This window comes from Diceros bicornis, chromosome 4 (genome assembly GCF_020826845.1).
Source record: "Diceros bicornis minor isolate mBicDic1 chromosome 4, mDicBic1.mat.cur, whole genome shotgun sequence".
Lineage (NCBI taxonomy): Eukaryota > Metazoa > Chordata > Mammalia > Perissodactyla > Rhinocerotidae > Diceros > Diceros bicornis.
The window spans coordinates 12,551,684-12,570,055 of NC_080743.1; the positions used below are offsets into that span (position 1 = coordinate 12,551,684).

The window sequence follows — 18,372 nt, forward strand, 5'->3', positions numbered from 1 at the left end:
AGGACGCCACGAGAGTCTCCTGAGTTCGGAACGACGAGGAAGTTTGGACCTGTTCGGCCACCACTCGCTTCAATATGGCTGCCCCCAGGGAAAGGCGACGGCGGACGGGAAAGTACAGACCCTAAATCCCTCATCGCATGGATCGTAGCGCGGAGTTCAGGAGATGGAAGGCGCAGTGTCTGAGCAAAGCGGACCTCAGCCGGAAGGGCAGTGTGGACGAGGATGTGGTAGAGCTTGTGCAGCTCCTGAATGGGCGAGAAGAGTTTTTCACCACCAGTTCCTGCGCTGGCCGCGTCATCCTCCTAGACGGGGTGAGCCCCCTTTGTGCCCTCCCCGCGCCTGCCCCGTAGTGTGCAACACCAGGAGCCCTGTGCCCACCCCGTGCAACACCCCCCAGTCCAGCCTGTCAGTGTTTGTCCTTCTGGTGGGTGGTCTCTGTTTCTTTATCTTTGAAACTTCCCGGGTGAATTGGACCAGTGATTCTAAAACTTTAATGTGTCTATTAATCACCCGGGGATCTTTTAAAGTACAGATTCTGATTCTGTAGGTCTAGGGTGGAGCCTGATACTCAGCATTTCTAACAAGCCCCCAAGTGATGCCGAAACTGCTGGCCTGGGAATGAGCTTGAGTTGCAAGGATTAGAGAATTTGATTCTCTGGATACTAAGGGAACTTACAAAGACTTTCCAGCCTGGCGAGCCTGGCCTGTCCTCTTCAGCCGCTCTACCAAATCATGCTAACTACGTACTTGATTGAACGTCACCAGGGTTAAGAAGTTCACTGCCTCCTAGTGGCTCACTCCATCATTACAGCTCTGGTAATTTTTACATTACAGTAAGTAGGACAGTACTCTATAGTCCGAGATGTGGCCAAGCCCTCAGGCTTGTATCACTTTGTATCTAAGCAGTATCACTTTGGAGTGATACTGCTTAGATTCTAACCCAGTTATGGGAATTATTGGCTATGTGAGTTTAGGAAAGTTATCTAAACTCAGCCCCTTCCTGTTCCATGAACTGAGGATAATAAAGGTTATCGGCTTCATAGGGATTTTGTGTAGAGGAAATGGGATAATTTATTCGAAACATTTAGCACCGTGCCTGGCCCCTATTAAGTGCATTGTAAAAGTTTTTTGTGTTAATTTTAGTTTGCAGATTCCATCCAGAGCATGAAAGGAGACAGCATACTCATATGCTCATTGTTTAGATCCCTCACTGATCATCTGCTGGTCTCCCCGATTAGTGGGCCTGTTCGTTTTTCTTTTGCTTCCATTGCCTCCTGAGCACTGGCACTCATGCTCGGCTGGCTCTCTCTCTTCCTCATTTCTGCTGTCCTATCTTATCTGGATTTCTATGGCGGTTTCCTAAAAGGTCACTAAACTACCAGTCTTTCTACCCCAAACCATGTTACACACTGTGAACAGATTCACCTTTCTAAACCACGGCTCTGTGCATGTCACTCGTCTATGATGAAATCTTTTATTACACATTTTTCGACATGAGAAAATCCAAACCCCTCCTCTAGTATATCTTTCAACCCTATTTTCCACTATTTCTCTTCATCTTTATCTATTTACTAAACTGAACTATTCTCATTTTCATCTTACATTACCTGCCTTTCTCATGTTTATCTTTCCTGAAATGGTTTCTGCATCTCCTCATACCTGAGACATGACTCCCCAAATTTCCCTCTCTCACCCGAACACAAACACACACATCCACATCCACTTGGAAGGAATGACTGCTTCCTCTGAACTGCCTTAGGATGTTTTCTGAACCTCTTTTCATTTTATGTATTAACTCATACCTTGTATTTATTTTCACTTTGCCTTATTTCAGGAAGGATTTGGAACAACTTATGAAAAGGCAATACAAGAAGAAAAATAAAAAGTGAGAAAGTCTGGATAAAGGGAGTATAGATAAGATAAAGCCAGTGAAGGCATTAGTTCTCAAAACATGCCAGTAGATTCTATAAATTTGTTAGAGGTGGGCCACACATTTGGCTCTAAGATTTAGAGCGGTCAGCATAAGATTACATACATAAGTCGTTGAGGTCATTCAGTGAAAACAAACCAGTTATTTAAGACAAGCGCAGCTCTTCCCCATTCCAAGGCCAGAGCGCAGAGTCTCCTGTGGCCCCGCTGTATAGTCACTTTGTAAAAGTGTAGTGATTTCAAAGTCACATGCGTTCCTGCATCTTCTTTCCAGTATCTTTGAGGGTAGAATCTGTTTATACCCAAAGTACCTAATAGAACTTTGCAAATAAACAGTTTTCCAGTTAACAAACAAAAAAATTCAGTGTTAAAATATTTGCCTTCCTTAAACTTTGCCCTTTCAGTCCTAGCTCTGCCCTTCAGGGCTACATGTAAAGTCTAATCCAAGAGGTCACACATTTCTGCCTGTGGAGATCGGGATGTATTAAAGGTGTGAACGGCTCAGGTGTCAGTAAAAGGTGGTGGGTCCTGTGTGGGATTGGGACAGTGCTTTCTTACAGAAGGAATTCAAATTCTTTTTTCTTTTTTAATATCGTGCCAGCCAAACAAAACATCTCAAGTACAACTCAGGGCTTACTAGTGTACAACCCTTGTAATAATCCCTTTTCTCCTGACAAAAGTGTGACCATGTTTCAGAAAATATTTATTAAGTACTTTTACCTTAATAAATAAGTTATTTTCGGGCCGGCCCCGTGGCTTAGCGGTTAAGTGCGCACACTCCGCTGCCGGCGGCTCGGGTTCGGATCCCAGGCGCGCACCGATGCACTGCTTCTCCTGCCATGCTGAGGCCACGTCCCACATACAGCAACTGGAAGGATGTGCAGCTATGACATACAGCTATCTACTGAGGCTTTGGGGGGAAAATAAATAAATAAATAAAATCTTAAAAAAAATAAATAAATAAGTTATTTTCTATCTCAAGTAATTTGGTTGCTTTTTTGTTTGGGGTTAACACTACCCAAAAGCCTATTGAATTGTTTTCAGTAATACTTAAAAACACCACTTGGCATTATTAATTTAAGAAAGCCTACAAAATGCTATGCATTGTACTTAGTTTTGTAAATATTATATGATTAAATTAAATTATTCCTTTTTTCTTTTAGGGTATAAATGGTTTTGAGGTTCAAAAACAAAACTGTTGCTGGCTACTGGTTACACACAAACCTTGTGTAAAAGATGATGTGGTAAGTTTTTACATATAAATTTAGAACTATACTTTTTAATTTGCAGTCACTTTAAATATATATGAAAAGAATAGAAAATTCAGGGTGACTTATGTGCATAATTATAATGACTCAAGGTTATAAAGCCTAAGGAGCATTCATTACAGTGGTTTATTTGAGTTGTAGGAGCTGAAAGTGTAAATATGTATGTAAGCATTACTTACGGCTGCTCAACAAGACTATCCTCTTGGACATAGCAGAGACGTTCATGGACAATGGACACATATTGGATCCAAATTTTGATTTCAGTTCTGCCATTGATAACTGTAACCTGGAACAAATTGTAGAAGGAGAAAGGAGCTAGGAGAAAGGGATTAGCACTATTTATGTATTACTACCACACAGATGTAAATAAATTATACATTACTTACCTGGACTGCTTCTTGAACATCTTCCTATCTGTGCTGGATTATTTAGTTTCCTACATTAAAATGTTGAGATGAGTTCATATAAGTTTGTATTAGTCAGGCGCTTGACATTCCCAGTGAATTTAGAAATCCAATTCTAACTATCTTAAGCAAAAAAGATAATTTAATTAACTGGAAAAGGCAGGAGTAGACCTGGCATTGGCCATTCCTGGGTCAGGTGCTCCCATGCTGTCTTCCGAGTACTCAGTGTGCCTCCATCTCTGGGCCCTGGTGCTCTGCATTTTGCCCTTATTCTCTTCTGCTGCAAGTGGTCTTTGTGGCAGGAAAGATAGCTGCCAGCAACCCCAGCAGAAAAAGACTTCTTCTTCCTCAGATCCATGTGTCATTCCCAGAGAAGACTCTGAGTCGTCCTGCTTGGGTTAGGTTTCTCCCCTGGCCTTGATCAGACCAAGGCCCCTGGTGTCTCTGATACTACAATGGCAGGACTGATGAGTGGCGGGGTCACAATTGATAGTCCCACCAGAATCAAATGGTGTGAAGGAAGGAGGATGCTGCCCAGGGATACTAGGCAGAGATTACAACTGCCTTATGTAAATTCCAGCTCAGACATAATAGTACACGTATCTTAAACCTGAGTCTAACAACAGAGCATTTAAACAGACTTTCTAGTCTCTCTTTACATACCATATTGCTTAATGAAAAATCTGTTATGGAATTAAATAGAGTGGTGGTAGTTTACTTTTTCAAGGTATGGTTGGAAAGAATGACACAGAAGGTTTATGGGAGAATTAGAAATCAAGTCTTTAAAAAAAATAAGCAGATTAATAAGTTTTTGGAGAAAGAGGACTAAGAAAGCAGAGTGAAAAGTTATTGCAGAAAAAGGCTCCTGAATGAGTCTCAAAGTTTCTGGGAAAAACTGAAGTTATGTATGATAAAGAGTCTTCAAAGAACAGGATCATATGTTTGTGTCTGATACAAACATTTTCCATTTGTTTAGATTGTAGCGCTGAAGAAAGCGAATGGTGATGCCACTTTGAAATTTGAGCCATTTGTTCTTCATGTGCAGTGTCGACAGCTGCAGGATGCACAGATTCTGGTAAAATTTTGTAATTATTCTTGAATTTATAGGTAGGGGGTAGATTGAATTTTAAGCTTTAACTCTCCTACCAAAAATTAATGTGATGTTAGTTTACTCAACTAGTTTTTTCATTTAATTACAGGTTTGGGGTTATATATGTTTCAGCAGTTTGTAGATCCAAACAGTTTATCTGATTAGCCAGATTATGAGAATTTAACAAATTTATTTTCTTACAGCATTCAGTGGCAATAGATTCTGGTTTCCGGAACTCTGGCATAACAGTGGGAAAGAGAGGAAAGACTATGTTGGTAAGATACCTTTTGGCAAAAAGCAATTCTTTGAGCGTGAAGTGATCCAGATGATTGGACCCTTTGGTCTCTCCCTATTCACAGCTTCTTGCCATTCCCCTGCTCAGAAACCCTCGGGGACTTACTCTTTCCTCCAGGGCAGAGTCCGGAGTTGTTAGATTTACATTTCCAGTCTTATTTTACAGTATGCTCCTCCACTTATTTATCACCTGATTCTCTGTGCCCTCCCCATCCTCAATAGTCAAGGCCCAATTAAATAGGCACCATGATGTGGTGGAAAGAATCACAGCCAGGAGGTCTAAAGTCCCCTGCACGGATACTGGTGGGACCACAGCTATGCCGTATGCACTTGGGCAAGCTCTTTGATCTCTCAGGGTCTGCATTTTCTCAGCCATATCAGGGGTCCAGCCCACAGGGGGCCAGATCCCACTACACCCATTTGACTAATTATTGTCTAAGGTTGCTTTTGTGCTATAAGGACAAAATTGAGTAGTTGTGACAGATACTGTATGGCCCACAAAGTTGAAAATATTTACTATCTATCCTACAGAAAAGATTTGCTGAGCCCTGGGCTAGATGATCTTTAAGGCCCCTTCTAAGACCCTCCCCCTCTCTGAGTCCTTTCCTGGCCAAGCCAACCCCTAGCGATTTTGCCTTATTCTCTCCTGTAGTACTTACTGTTGCTTTTGCTGTTTGGTATGGCACGTATTGTATGCTTTTGAACTATTTCAGGTTGTCCTCCATTCTAGCTCCCTAGACTTTCCTGTCTTCTGTCTATTTTTAATGAATAGCCTATTTCCCAAATAAAGGGCACTTACCAAGAAGACACCCATAAAGCCTGACTACATAGAAAATCTGAGCCCACAGTGCCCTTTGTGTCCCCATGTGACTCCCCACTGCATCTGGTGGCCAAGCAAGAGCAGAGCCATTCTTGCACCTTCCTCTCCTTTATCTTCCATATTCATTAGTTACAAGTCCTGTCACATCTGCCTCTAATTTCTCACACTTGACCCCACCTCCAAGCCCTCTGCCACTGCCCCTACTTAAGCCCTCCTTGTCCTTCACCTCAGTCTTTCAGGGGTCTCCTGACAGGTCTTCCTGCTGTCTGTCCATCTTCTCTTTCAGCCTCTCCAACCAATACTGTCAGAATCCCCCTTTTAAAAAAGTCATGGTCTCCAAATATTGTCCCTGATAATCAAGGCCTTACGCAAACTGTTTTGCATCTAGCTTATTTATGCTCATCTCTTGCTGGCATACTTATGCCCCAGCCATATAGAAAGTTATTAGTCGTTTCCCAAGCGTATCATGCTTTTCATGTCTCCATGACCATAGATAAATTGTCTCTCTGCCTGGAATGCCCGCCTTGCCCCATTTTTCTGTCTGGTGAAATTGAACTTATCTTTTAAAATCCCAACTCAAATGCCACCTTTCCCATAAAGCCAAGGCCTCAGTCTGGGTTAGCTGCTCGTCTTGTACGTTTCCTTAGACTTGTGTGTGTGTGTGTGCGTGTGCATGTGCGCACACACACGTGTACGTGTTTCTCCCATCATAGCACCTGTGCTGTATTGTAATTCTTTGTTCACTTCTTTATTTCTTGTTCTAAAGTGTGAGCTTTTAAGGGCAGGGACCATGTTATATTCATCCTGTATCTTCACCTCTTACCTGGGTCCTAGAACATTGCACATGCTCAGTAAAGGTTTGGCAAATGAATATTTATTCCTCATGATAGTTTTTGTTGTTGTTCTTCACCTATATCCAGTGTTTGGACTTACTTGGAACATGTTGACTGTTTCATGGACAGGGTTACTGAGATTGGCAACCCTAAAGCACTGAGAAAGCCCCCGCTTTGTGGGATAAAAAGGCATGGTTTATTCCTGTACCCACACTCTGCTCAAGCAGCACTAAGAGGCTCTTTTGCATCCAGTCCATTTTGATTTTCTCTTGAAGCTTCTGTTGAGATTTCATATCTTTCTTTTCCTTAAATAGTGTATTAAAGCTTCCTAAGCTTTAGTGAGATTGAAAGTGTTCAAGTTACTGGATTCTTTGATATTATCTGCTTCTCTGAAAGACAATGTGCAGAATGACTTTCTTTAGAAATGACTTTATATGATGGGTAAATCTGTGTAATCTCCCTTGATTCAACTTTTAGCTAAATTATATCAAAGCACAATCTTAAATGCTGTAACTTTAATTGACTATGTTTAAACACAGCCCTGACTGGGACTTTTCTTTAGTTGTCTTCAGTGTCTCTAGTACATAAGTCTTCATATCTAAATCGTTTGTTCTTTGTAGGCTGTCCGGAGCACACATGGCTTAGAAGTTCCTTTAAGCCATAAGGGAAAACTGATGGTGACAGAGGAATATATCGACTTCCTATTAAAGATAGCAAACCAAAAAATGGAGGAAAACAAGAAGAGAATTGAAAGGTATATTAATTGGATATTTCCATGATATCCTTACATGCCTAGGTCATCTTTGAAAATATTATTGCACACCACCTTCAGTTTATACTCCCAACTGCTTTTCTACTTGTAACCTTATCACCAGTAATAAAAGATGATCAAAGTAACAGACGAGAGTAGGCAGCTGTGATGGGCACTAAAGGGAGCAGAAGGGGGACGCCCCATGGAGGAGAGTGGGACACATGACTCCCAGCAACAGGCATTAAGGAGAGGAATGTAATCATTCAAGTAAGAGAGCCCAATAGCCACAGAGACCGTAACTGATCCAGTTGAAGGCAGCCAGGGAAGAGGTGCACACTGCCCCTGGGTGTGATCTATTGGAGATACCTAGAATCTCCTTTTGAGGAGAACAGTCTGGTTAACTTTAGTCTGATAAATATCTTACACCTCTGGCTAGTTCAATACCCAACTCCTTTCATGGATTAGATCTGGAATTGCCATAATTGTCCCAGTAGGAAGGATCATGGCTATCAGTTCACATCTTTCTACTTCTCTTGTTCTTAAACTTCGCATCCTGGCAGGTAAAACTCTTACATTACTTTCTTTTCCAAATTTTTCCTAAGAATAGAGTTTTTGATATAAAGAAGTGACTGTTATGCTGCCTTTCATGTATGAAAAGAATGCCACTGACCTGCCATCAGCAAGACATACCCTTTCTAGTTCTTCAGGCAATGATGGCCAACTTGATGTCATTTATAATTTTCTTTTTCCCTTTTCCCACCCCCTTGGCCACCTCACAACCAGTCAGTCACTGCCTGCATAACTCTTGAATCATTCTTTCTCCATCCTCACTGCCACTTTCTTCATTCAAGACCATTGTGATAGCCTCATTAGCTTGTCTCATAGCAGAATGCTTCTAGTATGTCTCTGCTAAGCCATTCTCCATATCACCATCAGAATCCTATCTGTAAAGTGCAAAGGAATCCTGTTGCTTAACTTCCCTGCTTAAAATTCTTTAATACCTAGAACTTTTTTGAGGTAGCTAAGGCCAGAAGTGCCAATGGTAGTGGTGTAGCCTGATGGGAAGAGGTAGACCTAGGCTTCAGAGGCAGAACGAGTTAAATCCAGGTTTTACCACTACTTAGTCAATTCTCTTGGCTTCATTTTTCTTATCTCTAACTTGAGGGTATTTCCCTCAAGTATTAGTATACAATTTTAGTATACATTAGGTAGCATATGTATAATGACTGTCCCTGTCTCTGTCATGCCATGGATTCTCAGGATAGGATAGCCCTTCTCTTTCTTCATTAATTCATGTGAGAACAAACCTATAATCACATCAGTACCACCATCCAGGCTCTATCAACCAGGGCTTCTCAGTTGAACCACAGAATTCACAAAATTATTCAAATGACTATTTCTCTGTTCTCCCAAGGATGGTATATAACTTGTACCATCTAGAAAGATTGGGGAGAAGTTAATTCATTGTATACAATGGATGTCTTAGGGCATTAGGGCTAATTTTTTTGTTGTTGTTGAGGACGATTAGCTCTGAGCTAACATCTGTGGCAGTCTTCCTCTATTATGTATGTGAATTGCCGCCACAGCATGGTAACCAGTGGTATAGGTCCACGCCTGGGATCCAAACCTGTGAACCCGGGTCGCCGAAACGGACTGTGCCGGACTTAACCCCTACACTACGGGGCCAGCCTAGGGCTAATTTTCTCGAAGAATCCTTGTTGAAAGAAGCTGAGAGGTTACCTGGCCACAAGGTGCTTTGAGTGAACCTTCTCAATAAAGTGGTGATTTCAGGTAAGAAGCTGAAGAGCATCCAGCCACTCCACCAGACTACAGGGTTTGAACTGTCTGTAGGTACTTATTGGTACCATTCCAAAAGTTTACTTCATTTGTTCGACAGTATTCCAGCGAGACTGTTTGCTAAAACATAGGAGGTAGCAAATCAGTTTCTCTGTTTCCTTACTTGAATTTCAACAGGATTATAAATATAGCCCAAGATCAACTAACCGTACACCTGGTGAAGTTAATTGAGCCACGTTCACCAACTATAAAATCAAATTATGCTATAAATCCATTGACTCAAAAATGTGTTTTGAGGTGATAGTGTGCGTGCTGCTATCAAGAGAGCCATGCTCATCATACAAAATCAGGGAAAAATTAGAGAAGGTTAAAAAGTGTCTTAAGATACTGATTAGAAGATTACATGTGAATTCAGAAAGGGAGAACAAATTAGGGTGCTCCTTTGGGAACAGCTGTGTATGCAACCAAATGCAAAGAAAGTTACTCTTCTGATGTTGAAAAGAGAAAAGATAATAAACTGGAGGTGATGAGTTCTACAGTTAGACACTGAATACTAAAATTGGTTTGTCATAGGACCAAAGTTTCACAATTCTAATAGCTTTAGTAAGAGAATTTTTAAAAGTTAAAATCCTAATGAGTAACATTTCAGCAACAAGAAATATTCTGGAAATGTGAAAACCAAAGTTAAAAGGTAAAATATTTTTAATAGAAAAAAGGTCTTGTTTGTGAAAAACAATCCTACTTCTTAGTGGAAAGAGTAAGATAATTTCATATATTATGATTTCCAGGTGAAAAATATGAAATTTGGAGATCTACTTACCAATTATGTGAGGAAGGCTATCTTTATATCTATTAATAAGAGATCAGGACTGATGTGGGTCAGATGAACCCACTATTTGGCTGAGTAGAGTGAAATTAACCATGTTGATCTTTTTGCCAACTGAGTAATAAGAAAATAAATGTTAAATAAATTGTAGAATAAAAGGGGCTGAATATATTGGCATATAATATTGTTGATAAAAATAAAGGAAATCGTAGAGACAAAGTAAATGAATCTACTTCCAATCATTGGTGGTTTTTTTGTGTGTGGTAAAATATATATAACATAAAATTTACCATTCTTAACCATTTTTAAGTGTACAGTTCAGTGGCCTTAAGTACATTCTAATTATTATGCAGCCACCACGATCACCACTATCCGTCTCCAGAACCCTTTCCTCATCTCAAACTGAAACTCTGTACCCATTAAATAATCATTCCCCATTCCCCAAACTCCCAGCTCCTGGTTCTATTTTCTGTCTCTATGAATTTGGCTATTCTAGGTACCTCATATAAGTGGAATCCTACCATATTTGTCCCTTTGTGTCTAGCTTATTTCACTTAGCATAATGTCTTCAACATTCATCCATGTTGTAGCATGTATCAGAATTTCATTTCTTTTTAAGGCTGAATAATAATCCATTGTATTTATATACCACATTTTATTTATCCATTTATCCATCAATGGACATTTGGGTTTTTTCCACCTTTTAGCCTTTTTTTAGCCATTGTGAATGATGCTGCTATGAACATGGGTGTACAGATATCCCTGCTCTCAGTTCCTCTCGGTATATATACCCAGAAGTGGAATTGCTGGATCAGATGGTAATTCTGTTTAATTTTTTGAAGAAGTGCCATACTGTTTTCCAGAGGTCTGCACCATTTTACATTCCCACCAGCAACGCACAAGGGTTCCCTTTTCTCAACATTCTTGCCAACGCTTGTTGCTTTTGTTTTCTTGATAATTGCCATCCTGACAGGTGTGAGGGGATATCTGATTGTGGTTTTGATTTGCATTTCCCTGAAGATTAGTGACATTGAGCAATTTTTCATGTAACTGTTGTGAGAATTGCTGTTATATCACTTTGCTGCTTTCCTTCCTGCTTGTGGTGCTCCTTCTTAGTTTCCGTCTGGATTTCTCTTATTATTCTACCTATTGGTTAAACATTATTCTCCAGGATTCTGTCCCAGGCCCATTGCTTCAGCTACTTCCCCATATACTGGTGGGTCTTCCAGATCTCTCCCAAGTCCTGGGCCCATATACCCAATAACCTATTGAAGATGTCTAACTACAGTATCCCATCAGCCTTTCCTTCATATCTTTCTTATCCTAGTCTCAACCCTATAGCCATTTCCTTGGTTCAGATTCTTATTATCGCTTACCAGTATCATACAGCTTATGCCTCAGTGCAAAACAGACGTGTGAACCATATTAAATTACAATTATTTAATTGCATGTGTATCTTTTTTTTCCACTACAACATGGTCACATTGAAAATAGGACTGACTTGTCCCCACCACCGACCACAAACGCACACTTTAAAAATCTCTTATCCTAAAACCTTGGTAGTGTCTAGCTCATAGTAGAAACCCAATAAATGTTTATGGATTTAATCATAAACAGTAAAGAAACTTAAAAGTGAACACATTATATTGAGTTCCCCAAAGGCAAAGAAAATTTCTTTTTTTTTAATTAATTTTTTTATTGCAGCAACATTGGTTTATAACATTATATAAATTTCAGATGCACATCATTATATTTTGACTTCTGTGTAGACTACATCATGTTTATCACCCAAAGACTAATTACAATCCATCACCACACACCTGTGCCTAAACCCCCCTTGCCCCCTCCTCCCTCCCCCCTTCCCCTCTGGTAACTACCAATCTAGTCTCTGTCTGTATGTGATTGTTTGTTGTTGTTTTTATCTTCTACTCATGAGTGAGATCATGTGGTATTTAACCTTCTCCCTCTGACTTATTTTCCTTAGCATAATACCCTCAATGTCCATCCATGTTGTCACAAATGGCTGGATTTCATCGTTTCGTACGGCTGAGTAGTATTCCATTGTTGATGTATACCACATCTTCTTTATCCCTTCATCCCTTGATGGGCACTTAGGTTGCTTCCAAGTCTTGGCTATTGTGAATAATGCTGCAAGGAACATAGGGGTGCATGTATCTTTACGCATTCGTGTTTTCATGTTCTTTGGATAAATACCTAGGGGTGGAATAGCTGGATCATATGATAGTCCTGCTCTTCATTTTTTTTTGGTGAGGAAGATTAGCCCTGAGCTAACATCCATTGCCAATTCTCCTCTTTTTGTTGAGGAAGGTTGGCCCTGGGCTAACATCCGTGCCCATCTTCCTCTGCTTTACCTGTGGGACACCTGCCACAGCATGGCTTGATAAGCGGTGCGTAGGTCCACGCCTGGGATCGGGACCTGCAAACCCGAGGCTGCCAAAGCGGAGTGCACGAACTTAACCACTACGCCATCCCATAGTGGCTGCACCAGTTTGCACTCCCACCAGCAGTGTATGAGAGTTCCCTACTCTCCACATCCTCTCCACCACTTGTTGTTTCCTGTCTTACTAATTATAGTCATTCTGACAGGCATGAGGTGATATCTCATTGTAGTTTGCATTTGCATTTCTCTGATAGTTAATGATGTTGAACATCTTTTCATGTGCCTGTTGGCCATCTATATATCATCTTTGGAGACAATTCTTACTCATTATTTTCTGAGTGTCTAGCATGAAAATAGTGCTTAATAAATGTTTGTTAAATTTAGTTAACTGACTTTTTCATTCAGTAGTGCTACTTTTTTTTTTTTAATTTTTTGTTTATTGAAGTAACATTGGTTTATAACATTGTATAAATTTCAGGTGTCCATCATTATACTTCTATTTCTGCGTAGATTACATCATGTTCACCACCCAAATACTGATTACAACCCATCACCACACACATGTGCCGAATTATCCCTTTTGTCCTCCTCCCTCCCCCCTTCCCCTCTGGTAACCACCAATCCAATCTCTGTCTCTATGTGTTTGTTTATTGTTGTTATTATCTACTACTTAATGAAGGAAATCATATGGTATTTGACCTTCTCCCTCTGACTTATTTCACTTTGCATAATACCCTCAGTGTCCATCCATGTTGTCACAAATGTCTGGATTTCATCGTTTCTTATGGCTGAGTAGTATTCCATTGTGTATATACACCACAGCTTCTTTATCCATTCGTCCCTCGATGGGCACTTAGGTTGCTTCCAAGTCTTGGCTATTGTGAATAAGGCTGCAGTGAACACTGGTGTCAGTAAAGTAGTGCTACTTTTAAGGCTTCAGAGTCTTAGGATGATTATTCTGGGAGACGAGTAGGATGGCTTAGAGATGGGGTGAGCAGGTGCTCCTTGTAGGTCTTGCTACATAGTCCAGGTAAGACTTACAGGATCCTGAGTAACAAGGTGAATGGGAGTGATGCTGCAGAACAGAAACAGAGCGTGGCAACAGATTAGAAATGGGGGCAGAGGAGGAGGAGTCAAGGACAACAGGTGTCTTAGACTCCATAGTTGCTAGTCTTATTGTTAAAAATGGAACTAAAGCAGGTAAATAAATAACTCACACATTTCCCTAGATATTTAAGATCAAGGAAATAAATAATATAAAGTAAAAACATATTTTAAATTCTGATAGTTTCTCCTTGGATGTCCCCTTCCGTCATCTTTTTCCTCTCATAATTCCTCTCCCGTCACCTAGCCGGCTTCCATTCATCCCTGTCATTTAGCCCAGGCATTGGGTTTTTTCCATGGAGCATTTCATGATCTCGCTTGAAGCAGTGTGCTCCCACTTTGTCTTATCTTTCTCATGGCATACTGAATGTGTCTTTGCAGCTCTGCAGCTCTGCAGCTCCCATGAAAGCCTGAGCTCCTTAAGGGCTAGAAACCTCTGTTTCCAGCACCTGGCACAGGCCTTGTGACATAGATGTTTTTTAATAAAAATGATAGACAGAGCTTAATCAGTTAAAACTCAAATACATAATCTATAAGAATAGGCTTCTTTATTATTTGTGAATAATGGAAGCCTGAAATGGTGTGAAATTGTGCCTAGATTTCATTAATTTAATATTCCTATTTCAGAAGTCAAAGAAATAGCAGCTTTTATTGCAAGTGGTCCTCTAACTGACTTGAGAAACAAGAATGCATTTTCCCAGGGCTGGCCTGGAAAGTTCTCTCATGAAGAGAACTAAGCACAGGTTGCCCTATGGCATGAGAATCTCGATGGCAGAGGTAGAAGAACTGGTGACAGTTTGATTTTCTTTTGAGGGGGCAGAAAAACCAGCTGCCTGAGCATACGTCTCTTTTTATCCTCTGAGCTCTTTTTGTTGCCTGTGAGAGCTGAGAAAATTACACTTTCAGAACTGGGCTTTAGCAGGCTGTGTCGAGGGTCATGGTATGAGGGGAGAACATGTAATTGGAAAGCAAATTTCTGACTTATTGAGTAAGATAGTTTCCCAAAGGACTTTGTAAAAGTTCCCTTACAAAAGGAAAAGGAAAAAGTATTTGAAGTTTTTATTCTTCGCTCTCAGCACAAAAGGTCTTTGTTCCATTTTACCAGTTGTTTTTTGGTCCCCAAGGATGTAGCTTTGAATTCTTAGGTTCTTTAGTGGAAGACTGAAGTAAGGCACCTGTTCCTCTCTAGTTACCTTTTTTTATGTGATTGATAAGATATTTTACACAAGCTGTTAATTCTCTGTGATCATAAAAGAGCAATTTAATCTTACCTTTAATTTTCTAGGAATAAAGTATAATCCAGAAAAAAGACTTGGTTACCTGAGTCTAAAGTACAGGGTTGGGTGGAGAAGGATAGAAGTTGCATATCACGGCTAGCCTCTTACACCCAAATAAGGGTGATTCACACCATTTTGTGGCATGCCTGGATTTATGTTTTAGATAAAATGGGTCATTCTATTGGGTCATTTTATTAAGTCATTCTAAATAGGCAGTGTGGAAGGTGAGAAGAAAACCAGTTCTTGAAGTTTCCTAACAAGACCTGGAGAGGAAGACCAAGCCAAGCCTAGAACTTTCGTGAATGTAAGGGACTGAACAGAATATTGGTACATGACATGGTAGATGACATGAGTTTAGTCTGGCAAAGTGTTGGGGAGCCAGCTGAATTCTGACCTCATCCCTCAACTCTGGTGGGTGGGATATGGAAAGAAGCAGCAGTCTCCATGTGAGAGGAATGCAGGCAGATGGTGTCTTTGTGGGGAGGCTGCGTTTTAGTTAAGAAAGGACATAAAGGGTGCATTGAATGGAAAGGTTGTTACCATGGAACAGAGTCTAAAACGTTATATCTCAGTTAATATTTTTCAAAGCTTTTGCTATACCTCTTACTATACTGTTTTTCCTTTTACTGTACCTCCCTCTCTGAGATTGATTTATTCATTGAAGAAACACTTACTGGGCACCTGTTATGCCAACATGGTGCTGGATATCAGGGTGTACAGTGGTGAATACATGCATTCTTGAAATATGGACAGGATACATAGTGATCATGTTAGGTACGTGTTAGAGTTCTGTGGACTATTTGGAAATAGGTGAATTTGGGGTTTTTTTAGGGCAGTTTTGGAGCCTTTGCAGGTAGAACTTAGCCTATTTATTGAATTAAAGAAGGAAGAAAATTGGTCCAAATAGCAATCTATTTTGTAGAGGTCAAAAATTTCCTATCATAGTCTCCCGTTATAATAGGATATAAAAGCATGATGAGATTCCTACAATGGCAAGGGAGTTCTCAACTTCCAGATCATTCTAATTTGGGACCTAGGATAATAAATCCATATTTACTTTTTTTGTTCAGTAGTTATTTATTCACTTATTTGGCATATTTTTACCAAGTGTGTCCACACTGCACTATATACTAAGAATATAATGGAAAACAAGATAGATGGAGTCCTTGATCTCATGGAGTTTATATTGTATAAAAATTGTCATTATTGAAAACTTACTCTGTGCCAGGCACTGTGCCAGGTACATATATTACCTGTAACCTGCTAACAGCCCCACTAGGGACAGGATAATATCCAGTTTTATAAATGAGGAAATCAGGACTCAGTGAGGTTGGAATTAGCCAACCTCAGCTGTCTCAATGGAAGGTTGGTGTGAAGCGCATGTAACCCACCATGCCACCTTGCTGCCCTCCAGCATGTGCCAGAGGCTCCTGTGTGACGCAGAGTACCATGTTAGGTGTTACTATGGGAGTAGAAGAGAAATGAAGCCGAATTTTCAGAAACCTAATAATTTATTGTATCACAGAATTAACACTAAAACTCCAGTAGAAAATTAAGTAAATAAAAATTTACATTTAAAAAATTCAAATAGCTAATAAATAAATGAAAAATATTCAATTTCACTTGCAAACAAGAAATGAAAATTAAAATAATGAGATACCACTGTCACCTATCAAAGTAAAGCATATTTTTTCATGGAAATATTCAATGTATGGGTGAAGTAATCTCTCAAGTACTGCTATTAGAAGCATGTGTTTTGAACATCCATTCTGGAAAACAGTCTTTATCAAGAGCCTTAAAATGTTTATACCTTTTAACTATGTAATTACATTTCTAGGTGTCTATTGTAAAGAAATAGCTAGAGGGGCCGGCCCCGTGGCGTAGCAGTTAAGCTCGTGCGCTCCACTGCTGGCGGCCCGGGTTTGGATCCCGGGCGCACACCGATGCACCGCTTGTCAGGCCGTGCTGTGGGGGCGTCCCACATAAAGTGGAGGAAGATGGGCACGGATGTTAGCCCAGGGCCAGTCTTCCTCAGCAACAAGAGGAGGATTGGCATGGATGTTAGCTCAGGGCTGATCTTCCTCACAAAAAAGAAAAAAAAAGAAATAGCTAGAAACTCAGATCACATTACTTTCAAAAATGTTTGTCATGTTGTTTGTATTAGGGAAAATTTGAAAATAAATTCAGGCCAATCTAGATGACGTAATGTTATACTACCATTAGGAAGTGTTATTTTGTAGTTAATTTGATGATATGGAAAATGTTTTCAATAAATATTAAATTTGAAAAAACAATGTAAAACTTTCTATGTGATACCACAGTTGTGTAGAAGACAGTAGGTATATGTGTGCATATATAAATACATAATTCAGAATACATAAAACTGGAAAGAAAATTATTGAGAGTAGTTATTTCTAGGTAGTTATGTAGCGGTGACGTGTATTGTAACTTCATATATTTTCCAAAATCTCTAAAATGAGCCTCTACTACATTAATGACTTTTTACAAAGAAATAATTTTTTTTCACCTTCTTTGTTTGACCCCTACATGCAATAGAAATTGAGGTAGGATAGAGGTTGTCAGGAGGTGATTCCACTCCAATTTTTAGGACTGTTCTTAAAAAACTGAAAACATATTTCTTTTCCTAATTAAACAATTATAAAGGCAAGAAGCATATTATTTCTTTGCTTCATTTTATATTTTAAAGTTAATATGAGACATCAAATTTATATAATTTATAAGTTCTAGGTCTATTTCAGTCATTCAGTTTCAGAACACACAGATATAACAGGAGTACTTGTTTCTTTACAGGTTTTACAACTGCCTACAACATGCTTTGGAAAATGAAGCTGTTACTAACTCATATCCCAGAGAGAAAATCAAAGAGCAAAAGAAATCATCATATTCTCCTAAGAAAAAAAGAAACCCAGAAAAAGCACATGGCAGATGTGTTACTGAAGAAAATGATAAAGAACTTGAAAACGATGATGACGATGATCCAGGAGTCAGTGTTATTATCTTCCCTGAAGATTACTAAGATCTGGTTCTGAAGTGTCTTGGTAGAATAATGTTTCTAATAGATATTGTAGAGCTGCTCTTTATAAGAGTATTTTAGTTTGTTGAGTGTATCAGGCATTCAGAAAAGCAAGATTTAATTTTCTCTATATCTTAGAGAAACCCATCTTATAAACATAGATGCCTTTTTAAAATAGCTGTGTATAATGTTTGCTGATTAAATATCATCTTTTAGTCACACAGAGATTCATTACGAAAATAAAATTATGATTTTTAATGTCTCTCTCTTTTTCAAGTTTCAATTTCTACTTCTGCAAAACAGGATAACTATAATACCTTTTCAAGAGAACCTTAACATTAGGAATATTTAAATAAAAATCATAGTAATATTTTACTTATTTTTTGAAATCTCCACCCTTTAAAGGGGAATCAGAGTTTGCTTCTTGTTGCCATGGAGTCCAATGATAAGTTTTTCCCTCTCTTTTAACCTTGGGGATAGAACAACTGATACCCTTTTTGTTCAGGACAGGATACCTGAACCATCTTTCCCGGTTACTGCTCAC

The 18,372-nt window shown here is 39.5% G+C and overlaps 1 protein-coding gene across 1 annotated transcript; it reads left to right on the plus strand.

Annotated features, from left to right (window-relative positions):
• Positions 1-18,090, plus strand: TYW3 (tRNA-yW synthesizing protein 3 homolog). Its single transcript, XM_058538303.1, has 6 exons — positions 1-311; positions 3,093-3,173; positions 4,578-4,676; positions 4,895-4,966; positions 7,259-7,392; positions 17,606-18,090. Exons 1-6 carry the CDS (start codon positions 138-140, stop codon positions 17,829-17,831), a joined length of 786 nt encoding a protein of 261 aa, XP_058394286.1. The 5' UTR covers positions 1-137; the 3' UTR covers positions 17,832-18,090.
• Positions 18,091-18,372: the final 282 nt, after the last annotated feature.

Coding starts and splice junctions, on each gene's coding strand:
- TYW3 (XM_058538303.1), top strand. CDS start 138: ATGGATCGTAGCGCGGAGTTCAGGAGATGGAAGGCGCAGTGTCTGAGC. Junction 312..3,092: donor GCGTCATCCTCCTAGACGGG/GTGAGCCCCCTT, acceptor TTTTTCTTTTAG/GGTATAAATGGTTTTGAGGT. Junction 7,393..17,605: donor AACAAGAAGAGAATTGAAAG/GTATATTAATTG, acceptor GTTTCTTTACAG/GTTTTACAACTGCCTACAAC.